The sequence below is a fragment of the Echiichthys vipera genome (genome assembly GCF_963691815.1).
Source record: "Echiichthys vipera genome assembly, chromosome: 20".
Classification (NCBI taxonomy): Eukaryota; Metazoa; Chordata; class Actinopteri; order Perciformes; family Trachinidae; genus Echiichthys; species Echiichthys vipera.
In genome coordinates, this window is record NC_139845.1 from 14,100,798 (window position 1) to 14,111,322 (window position 10,525).

The 10,525-nt window shown below is 41.4% G+C and overlaps 1 protein-coding gene across 1 annotated transcript; it reads left to right on the top strand.

The window, feature by feature from the left end:
- Positions 1-786: 786 nt before the first annotated feature.
- LOC310962894 (DENN domain-containing protein 2A-like) lies at positions 787-10,221 on the top strand (the record flags this gene model as incomplete). Its single annotated transcript, XM_083935504.1, has 19 exons — positions 787-845; positions 2,080-3,165; positions 3,388-3,479; positions 4,118-4,212; positions 4,316-4,522; positions 4,764-4,857; positions 4,955-5,005; positions 5,111-5,316; positions 5,909-6,018; positions 6,314-6,383; positions 6,752-6,829; positions 6,919-7,059; positions 7,356-7,504; positions 8,564-8,741; positions 9,239-9,280; positions 9,393-9,501; positions 9,580-9,849; positions 9,929-10,015; positions 10,112-10,221. The coding sequence occupies 19 exons, from the start codon at positions 787-789 to the stop codon at positions 10,141-10,143; spliced, it is 3,156 nt and encodes a 1,051-aa protein (XP_083791630.1). The 3' UTR covers positions 10,144-10,221.
- Between the last annotated feature and the right edge of the window lie 304 nt (positions 10,222-10,525).

Genomic DNA, 10,525 nt, shown 5'->3' on the forward strand with positions numbered 1-10,525 from the left:
ATCATGAAAATCACACTTTTTTTGCTTGATTATGCAGCTCTGGATGGTTTTCTTTCTTTATCACACATATATCTCAATCTGTTTCCCAGCTAATCAGCTACAGCCTAAGTCTTTAAGGGCTACATGCAGTCCCTCTGCTCATGCACAATGTCATTTATGCTACACATCGACTAAACAAATGATGACAACAGCCTCCAAGCTGGGACATTACCAAGTATTATCTTCGAGGCCACTGAACTAGGATACTGAAACATTGGCTTTAGAGATGTGAAAGTATGAGATTCAAGAAGAGTAGAGAAGAGCAAAGGTTGGTCCCCTGCGAATAGAAAGCAGCAGAATAAGGAACAAACACTAAAGGAAGGAAAGGCATAGAAGAGTGATTTAATCATGCAAGAGGTCCCTAATGACTATTGATGGTTTGTGTGATGAACTGCTCGAGGGAGTTGCACTGAGTCCCTGGCTGTCATGTTTTTTTTCATGAGCTCACCCAGCTGGCCCCCCAAATACCATACATTGTAAGCTGTGAATGAACGGTCAAACTGCTTAAAATGGCAGTCGATCTTATTCTCATGCTGATACATTGAGTGAAAAAAAAAAATCTTCAAGTGTGTGCAGATTTTCAGTCTCAGTGAAAAAAGGCTGACGCTAATGATCAGTTGGAGCCAAGCCAGACAGGATGCTAATAAAAATGTTAATGTCAAATTTCTGAGCGAAGAAATGCTAGGAGAAATCCATTGATTGGCTTAAAATGCTTTCCTCTCTATCTGCCTCAGGTGTTCAGCGATCATGGCGGCCACTAAGAGAATGACGATCACGCCAGACTCAATCTACTCCACTGTCAACAGGTTTGTATCAAAAAAAGGGTTATCAGTGAACATTTTCCTCAAATTCCTCCTGAGAAATAAATTACCCAGTGTAGGTTGCCCTCTACTCATCGCATCCATTAAGGAAAAAAGTCAGAAAAGGTCTTTCAACTTAGGGCTTCCCATTTCCTCTTGTTTATTTATTAAAACATAACAGTTTGATGAAATGGGCACCGGTCCAAGTATGTGTTTATTTAGCGAGGTCTATGAGAAGAAGATGCTCGGTCATAGGCTTGTCCTCTGGCTTTTACTCTCAGGCTGAATTTTCCCACTGTCGCCAGAAAAAGACCAAGTGTCCCCAAACTGGCAGCCTCTGGGAGCTCTCAGTTACTAGTGGTGTAAGAAAACATTGATAAACTCGAGTATTGCGATGTTTTGTGATATCGTTTCTCAAAAACACTATCGATTTTTAATTGACATACTACATGTAATTATTTGTTGCAGACAGCGGTTCACTTTATGTTGTTTAAACCCCCAATAGTATTATAAAATTGGCTATTTTAATGATATATTGAACACCAAACTGGAAATGTCCCCAGTTTTCATTTTGGGAAATTTGGTCACTTTACTTATGAATCCATTACGAAATGTGTACGTTTCAGTTGGTTTTTAAAGTAGATGCTATTAATTGTTTTACTTTTTTTTAAAAAGTGGATATTATAATAATATATTTTTTATTTTATTAAGTTCAAAGTCAAGTTTTTATTTATACTTCTATCAATTGTAGTGGCAAAAGCTTTTCAAGACCTTTCAACCATTCATTCATCACTTTTAACTGTTTATCCATTCGGCCACTTATTTGAACTATTTATTCATTAGCTAAACGTTGTCTCCCACTTAAAAAAAATCAAATTAGTATATGAACTGTTTATCCAGTACTTTTAGCTTACACGTGTCTATTTCACATGTGTATTTATTAGCTAAACTGTTTATTATTACTTTTAGCTAGTGAGGTCTAGCAATTAACAATAATAACAAATTATTTTATCTCTATCCAGTATGTTTAGTAAACCATCCATTACTTTTATCAGTTTAAGGTGTTTATCAATTATTATAGGTAATTGTTTCAATGGCCTATTCATTACTTTAACCTAACTGTTTAACTACGTCCGGTCCCGTTTTAATTTTGTCATGTTTATAGTTTGACATTTATCATTTTAAGTTAATTTGTAACTTTATAATACCCACTGAAAGTGTCTTTTCTTTGTGTGGTTAGGGCAAAGAAGGACTGTGCTGGTGAGAGAAGTGATTTTCATATTGCTTCAGTGGAAAAGAAGAAAGCTGGACAAAGAAGAGAGGGGGCACCCAAACTCCCCTTCAGCTCATTAGACAACCTGAGCAACCAGAGGGAAGAACCACCCATGATGGCTCACAGGAGGCCGAGCTTTGACCCTCACAGCAATGACAACACTCTATTGGTAGGCACCAAGCTCCCCAGATCCAATGGAGGCAACATCAAGGACAAGATTTCTCTGTGGGAGGGGAAGGAACCCACTAATTCACCCATTACCTCAGGTTCTTTGGGCCAGTGCGCCAGCATAAAAAGGACAGATTCCCTCACAAAAAACAGTAAAACTTCCGATGAGCAGAGTGCAGAGAGTTGCAGGAGAGTAGCCCACACAGAAAAGGAAAATATTAGGAAAGAGAATGCTGGAACCCTTGGGGATTCAAGGCCCTGTTCACCTATTGAAACCGGGAAACAGCAAAGAGGGACGCTCAAGAACAGCAAGCCCGGTGAGAACCAAAAAAGGGAGGATTGCGGAAAAGGTGACCACAAGGAAAAGCATGATCACGAAAAAGAGAATGTAGAAAAGCTTGGGGATTCAAGGCCTTGTTCGCCTACAGCAGCAGTGCAGCAGCAGGTAGGGATGTTGAGGAAAAGCAATGAAAGGAGAACAGCAGAACAAACCAGCCAGGAGAAGAGAGCTGTATTTACCCTTTTTAAAAACCTGGAGGCTATGGGGGAGAACCATGGGAGGATTCCTCCAGAGCTCGGAAACTACTTCAGCCCACATAGCAAGGACAAACAGGTAGTTATGGCTCAGATCAGTGCAGTTAAAGGGAAGCAGAACCAGGAAAATGTGTACACAGAGCCTGGGGCACCCCCCATCAACCCAGTCCCCAAACCTCGACGCACCTTTGAGCATCCAGCTTCCTCCCCCATTGGGAAGAGTCAGAGGCAGGGGAGAGAGCAGAGGAACCTCCCCCCGCTGCCCTCCATCTCTACGAAAACATCCTCAAAACCTCCTTCTGGTGTCTACGGGAGGCCCCGGGGCGAGAGAGTCAGAGACAATGCTAACAGGTACAGAGAGGACAAAAATTGAATTTGTAGCTTGTATGCTAGCCAGAGCTAAACCAACCTAAAACAGGTCTATAGCTTTGTGTCCAAAGGAACCGGTTACACCGGATGTTGCACTGTCTGAATGAATGAGGAAAGATAACATAATATTTAACAAATTAATTCATACTTTCGACGCACATATATTGTGCACTTCATTTGCACTTTTCTCTTTAACCATGACAGGAAATCCTTTGAGTTTGAAGACCTTGCAGGGTCAACTAGCCCGCTCTTCTCTCGCTCATCGTCTCAGGAACATCACTATGAAGATATCCCAGGTCAGGAACCTCTATTATCCATCACTGCTTTACATTTTGAAAGAAATAGTTTGACATTTTTGGCAAATACACTTATTCGCTTTTGTACCAGAGTTAGATGTCAAGATCGATAGCACTCTTGTGGTTGTTTGGTGAAAGTTAAGCTACAGTTATCTTAGACTTAGCTGAAACAGGGAAACAGCTTTGTGGTTTTAAGGGCGGGTTATTTGCTTGACTAGTTCTTGGCTGGGTGCAGTGGTTACCTGAGTCTCTCCTGGTTGGCAGATCCATATTTATTTTTACTTTGGACAAAGTCAGGCTTGCTGTTTCCCATTTCAAGTTGTTCTTTGTGCTAAGTGCTAACTGTCTCTTGGTTGTAGCCTCATATTTATCAGCCAGATATGAAAGTGGCATTAATCGTCTCATCCAACTCTTGGCAAAAAAAGTGATAAGGGGAATTTCCCAAATTGTCTAAAAACTTCCTTAAATTCCTACTAAGATGTGGACTGTACAATGCGGCTGCAGCTGTCGCTGATATTTTCTAGAGCCACTAAAATTATCAGAATAGCTGTGAGAATCCCATATTGTTCGAACCTTGTTACTCCAGGAAAAAATGCCCATAAACATGTTGAACATTGCCATCTTTGATCTCCCTGCAGACTCATCCAAAGAGAATCCGTATGAGGACATAGAGTTGGAGAGTCAATGTTCCCAGCAGTCTTTGCCCTCCTCTCCTGGGGCCGATACTACCAAGGTTCCTGCGTTACAAGCCACACATAAATGACAGTGACATGACTTCTTATTTAACAAAAATACGAATGCCACGAAAATCTATCAAATTACTTTTTTGTCGACAGACCTCGAGGCCCGGCTTCTTCAGGCAGAATTCAGGCAGGAGCTTTAAGCTGCTGGACCTGCGGAGAAACAACCAGTCGCCCCACAGCACCAGAAGCAGGGGTGTGCCATCTCCACCCCAGCTCAGCCCTCCCTCCACTCCCTCTGGGGCCGAACACACCTGGCTCCTTGGGGATCCCTACACTCGCACCTGCCGCAGGATACCAACGGTGGGTGTTTGAGTGAATGTTGCAGAGCTGAATATGTATTTTCTTATCCAGATTTTCTTTGTCCTAGAGCCAAAATGCTTACCATAATACTTGATCAGCTTTTAATTTAAATCAAGTTTGGCTGCCAGGTTCCACTGTAGGTGCCAAAATATTATTAATTGGTGTTTTGTTCTCGTCCTTGAGGAAAGATACCATGTATTGTATTTCTTTTGGAAATTGGAAATAAGCTTTTTTTCAATAGGTTGTCCTAAGAATCAACAGCATTTTTGAGTCTCGGATCGGGAAGAAACACTTACGAAGGATCTATCACTATGCTGAGACAAGCTCAGGAAGAGGTGAGGATGTTGAAATGAAACTTGATTCTGTGTTTTTTTTAATGCCTATGATGTAAATTTGGAGTTTTGGCTAAAGAAACATGACTTTTGTTTGCAGTAACAGATGACAACAGCGACTCTGAGAGTGAAGTTGAAGAAAGAGTCAAAGGTAGATTAGCACAGAACACCTCTTCATGTCTTCATGTTTTTTTTGTAATATCGTTTGACATCTCCAATTTATAACCATCCCGTATCTTACTCTCCTCTTTTCCAGCTCATCGTCAGCGTCTCGTGTCAGTCCAGTCCATACTGAGCAAGCCAAGCCAGGCCCGCTACAACGGTAGCACCACCAGAAAAAGCTCTCTGGAGCAGGAGCTTCACCAGCGTCTGCTCTTTGAATATTTTCTAGTTGTGTCACTGCAGAAGTCGAAGGCTGGTGCCCACTATCTGCCGGAGGTCACACAGCAGTTCCCCCCAAAGGTCAGGAGCAGAAGAGTGCTTCAATCTTTACTTGCATCTGTGGCAACTTTTGTGTTAAAGGGGCAATCCACTGATTTTACACATTAAGTTCAGTGTAACTCATCATGTGGAGCACTGTTCGTGGAATGTAGGATCATGTCTCAGACTTAGGGAGTTAGGAGACTAAAAATTCTGCTGCACTGATTTTGGCCACTCTCTTTTAAAAGATCTGTCTGTTGTGAGTCTGCAAACTTCAAGTTAGGGCAATACTAAATCCCTGAAGTACCCCTTTATCTATTACCCCAGACATCATATAAAGTCAACATATAAAGGGGACGTATTATGCTAAGTTTAAAGTTCGTAGTTGACGTACTTGTCTCTGCACCATCATTGCAGTCAGGGAATGACTGTAACAGCACTGCAGCAGCATACGTTTTATATATAGCAGCATTTAATCGGCCCTAATTCCAATCTTTAAATGTACACTTTAAAATAAGAACACGCAAGCCTTTACCTGTTGATCATGGATAAATATGCATGAAATAGTAACAGATATTAAATTACTGAAAATGTATGGAAGTAAAATTGAGTCACTGCTTTTGTTATGTTGCAGCTGGAGCGGAGCTTCAAGTTCATGAGGGAGACGGAGGATCAGCTGAGGATCATTCCTCAGTTCTGTTTTCCTGACTCAAAAGACTGGGAGCCGGTGGAGAACCACCCAAGGTAAGAGTGTATTAATTAACTTAAGGCTACTGGTTATAAGAATCCACTTAAAGATAATTTGATTGTCAAAATAAAAGCCATTTTGCTCCCGTAGCAACTCAAAACACTGAAAATTCAAATCTTATTAGCACTTGCTATCTATCCCATGACTGGAATGATGACGTATGAGTCCATTTAGGCTGTGCACCAAAATAATAAATGTCACTTTTTACGTATATAATTATCCATAGTTGTGCAATAAAAATATGCTAATCACATGTTTATTTGTGTATTTGTTGTGGTTCATCCCTCATAGCGAGATGTTTTCCTTTGTTTTGACTGGAGAGGATGGAAGCAGGAGGTTCGGATACTGCCGGCGTTTACTGGTAAATAGAAACGAGCAGAGTAAATAAGTGAGCCGCTACTGAACAGGAAGTGGCTAAATACCACGATGACGGCTGAGTAAATAACCGTGCCAAAATAGTTGGTGTGCCCGTGGGAAAATAGTTCATTTTAGAGTCTGGGAGGAAGTGCGTGTGTGTTCGTATGTGTGTGCATTTGCATGAGTTTCTGTCTATGTGATTCTACAGTATGCGTGTGTCAGTGCTGTTGATGTGTATAGAAATATGTTTGGATTTTTCAAACTTTCATATGGCCTTTGTCATGTGAAAATCTTGCAACTCTTTGGGAAAGATTACATTGTCCTTTAGAGATTCTCACACACACACTCCTTCTTTTCACTCTTTCTTTTCAGCCCAGTGGAAAAGGTAAACGTCTACCAGAGGTCTACTGTATTGTCAGTCACCTTGGCTGTTTCAACCTGTTCTCCAAGGTAAACCACTCCCACTGGTCCCCTATGCTAATATCATTGGCATAAAAGTAATTAAGCAAAAGTGATAAGGTGCGTGTATGTTTATGAAGGTGCTGGATGAGGTGGAGAGGCGGAGGGCTTTATCCCCAGCCCTTGTGCAGCCTTTTATGAGAGCCATCATGGAGGCTCAGTTTCCAGCTCCAGGCAGAACCATAACAATTAAAACTTTTCTCCCTGGCTCAGGCACTGAGGTGAGTGACACCGGAGGCAAAAACAGAAATATCGAAATCAAGACCGTGGATTTTGATGAGGGAAAGCAAATTAAAGGAAGGTGTGACATTCAGTGATCTGCAAAACACTCATTTAGCTGGAGGGAAATTAGTTTGGCTTGTTTTACCAGAATTAACAAATGTATCTCATCTTCATATGCTCCACTTGGTCCATATAAACTAATGAAAGTTCAGTAAAGGTTTAATGAACGTCCATAAACTACAGTATGTATTGTGTTCAATAACTAACTGTAGATTTATCCAACTGATTGATCCAGGTGATGGAGCTCTGTCGACCCTCCGACTCGCGCCTGGAGCATGTGGACTTTGAGTGTCTATTCTCCTGTCTGAGTCTGCGCCTGCTCCTCAGGGTGTTGGGGTCTCTGCTGCTTGAGCGGAGGGTCATCTTCACAGCTGACAAACTCAGGTTGGTCCCTTCAGTGGAGCTATAAATCCTACACAACATACTGAAATCTGTAATCTGTGACAGCTCATTTGATGTATCTTAAAGGCCCCATATTGTAAAAAGGGTTTCATTACGAAGCAGGTTGAGTTACTGTATAAATACTGTGAAAGTATCAAATCTCTGAATCCACAGAAAAGCAAAACGCTCGTATTGAGAAATCGTGCCTTTAAACGAGCCGTTAGGACTTCTGTACGGTTGTGATGTCACAACTATACTATATGTAGGTATACACAGTGCCGTTACATTCCTTCCCCCAGCTGCAATGAGAAGAGAATAATCTTCAATCCAGAAGATTTGGAAGCACTGACATCAGAACAGACTGGGCTTTTTCAGGAGTGGGGTTTAAAGAGACAGGCACTCAAATGGAGTTTTTCAGGCAGAGGGTGAATGCAGGTATATTCAGACAGACAGTATGAGAAATATAATGTGAACATGTTCTAATAGAAACTTAATATACAAGTATAGTGTTGAAAATGAACATAATATGGGACCTTTAAAATATGCACTGAACATCCTTCTTTCTGTTTATGTAATTATGGAGTCAGCAGATATGAGTTGCGAGCACCAGGGATGTTTTCGTTATGAAGTTATAAGAAATATGGGTGGTCCAGATCCTCATTTTTAAATAAATTCAAGGAAACCCCAGTTTTTTTTCAGGGAACATAACAGAGAGATATTTTGAGGCCAGCTTGTTGAGTTGTTGTGCCAGTTTGTTTGTTCTGCAGGAGAAAGCCTGTGGGAGTCAGAAAGAGAGGTCACAGTGGAGGAATGCAAAGTTGAGTGACGTAAATGAAAGAAATATGTAGCTTTGCTTTCCTCTCTGGGAAATGTTACTGTATGAAATAGTCACACTGTGATTAGACTGTACTTTAGACCATAGCACCCTCATGTGGTGAAAATGAGTAACTCACTTTCTTTGCCTCTCCCTGTCTTTCTAATTCTCATCCAGAAAAATAATTATGTCAGCTTAAAGCATGCAATTACCCCAACCTCTCATTTTCCCTGTGTCTCTCCTTTCAGCACTCTTTCCCAGTGCTGCCATGCTGTTGTGGCGCTGCTTTACCCCTTTGTATGGCAACACACATACATCCCTGTGCTGCCCTCAGCCATGCTCGACATCGTCTGCACTCCAACCCCGTTCCTCGTCGGCCTGCTGTCCAGCTCCCTGCCCCAGCTTACTGAGTTGCCCCTGGAGGAGGTCAGAGAGGCACTAATTCTTAGCAATTCTCGAATGAAATATTGACTTTTTTGCAGCTATGAAAAGATTTATCAAATCAATGCATTAAAGGGATTATTATTATGAACACAAGTTCTCATTTCATACTATATGTATTTTGGGTTTCTACTAAAACATGTTTATGTAATTTTACGCTCTAAAGACAAATTTCCTCATACAGAATAGACCTGTATATGCTCTATAGATACTGTCTGAAACCTTCCATTTTAGTATCTTTAAGCTCCCCTCCTGAAAAACCCCAGTCTGAATTTTCACTCTCTGCACAGTCATTGCAGCTGGGGAATGATATAGAAATATATTTGTGACATCACAACAGTACAGAAGTCCAGACGGCTCATTTAAAGACACAGTTTCTTAATATGAGCTGTATGCATTTCTCTGTGGATTCAGCATTTTGACATGTTGACAGTATTGATGAAAAAATATTGTACATAATAATTAAGACTTTCTGTGCGCAGGTTCTAGTTGTGGATCTTGGAAACAGTCGATTTCTCAGACAGGTAGGCCATGGGTCGAATCATATTTATGTGTGAGCTCCACTGATGTGGAGCAAATGATTTCATCCTCAACATCCCTAAAAAGTATTTCTCTATTCTGTTTTGTCACATTCAGTTGGATGATGAGGACTCCATACTGCCTTCCAAGCTCCAATCAGCCCTGGAGAATGTTCTGGAGAGGAGAAGAGAGCTTGCTAATGAGAGATGCGGAGACACACCTGGTGGTGAGACATAACGAGAAAGTCATTTAATTTAACAACTGAGCAAGTTCCCGTTTCAATGTTGATCCTCCCTCTCTTTAGATTCTAGCTACCTTAGCACCGTTGTGTCCGAGGCCTTCGTTCGTTTCTTTGTGGAGCTAGTAGGCCACTATCCACTCTTCATCACTGGTGAACGAGAAGACGGATACTCCTCCTCTTCTTCCTCCCCGATCCCCTGCTCCTTCCAGCACGAGGGTTTTCGTAAGGCGTTCCCTTCCAAGACTGTGCGTCGCTTTCTGGGAGTCTTTATGGAGACCCAGATGTTTGGCTGGTTCATCCAGGAGAGAGAGCTCCACAGACAGGCCCTGAGAGGTAAAGAGGTGCAGTGAAAAGAACAGGTTCAACTGTTGGGAGGTGACCCAATGATTTATGAATAATTCTCTTTCGCCAGGACTGTTTGAAGTGAGGGTGCAGGAGTATCTAGACTCCATCCATGAGAATGAACACCGGAGGGTTAACAGGTTTCTCAAAGGCTTGGGTAAGGTTATTTCTGAGCTCTTCTTAGCCAGTAATTTTCAGTCTACTGTAAGTTCATTCTAACCACAAACCCCTCTTGTTTCTTTCTATGCCCCAGGAAACAAAATGAAATTTCTCTCCAAGAAATAATCCCACCACAGTTGCACAAAAAGAGACACACACTATAAAGAAGACACACTGAATCAAGGAAAGATTTCACAGACTGCACAAATCCTACAAAAGAGATCGTTGACGCCATCGTCATCTGCTTATACAAGCATGAGACTGAGGGTTTGTGGGAAATCCTGCTGTACTTCACATAAATAATGAAACTTGGGACTCAGAAATAGTTGAGAAGATTCTGGTTGGCTTATTTTTGAAATTGTATTCTTCAGGCAACAACTTTCATGAGCACAAATAACCATGTAGAAAATAAAATTGGTCTTTATTGTAACCTGCTTTTATACAGGAGGGGTCACTGTGAATAGTTAACTTAATACAGAAATTAGGTATGTACTGTATAGTAGTCAGT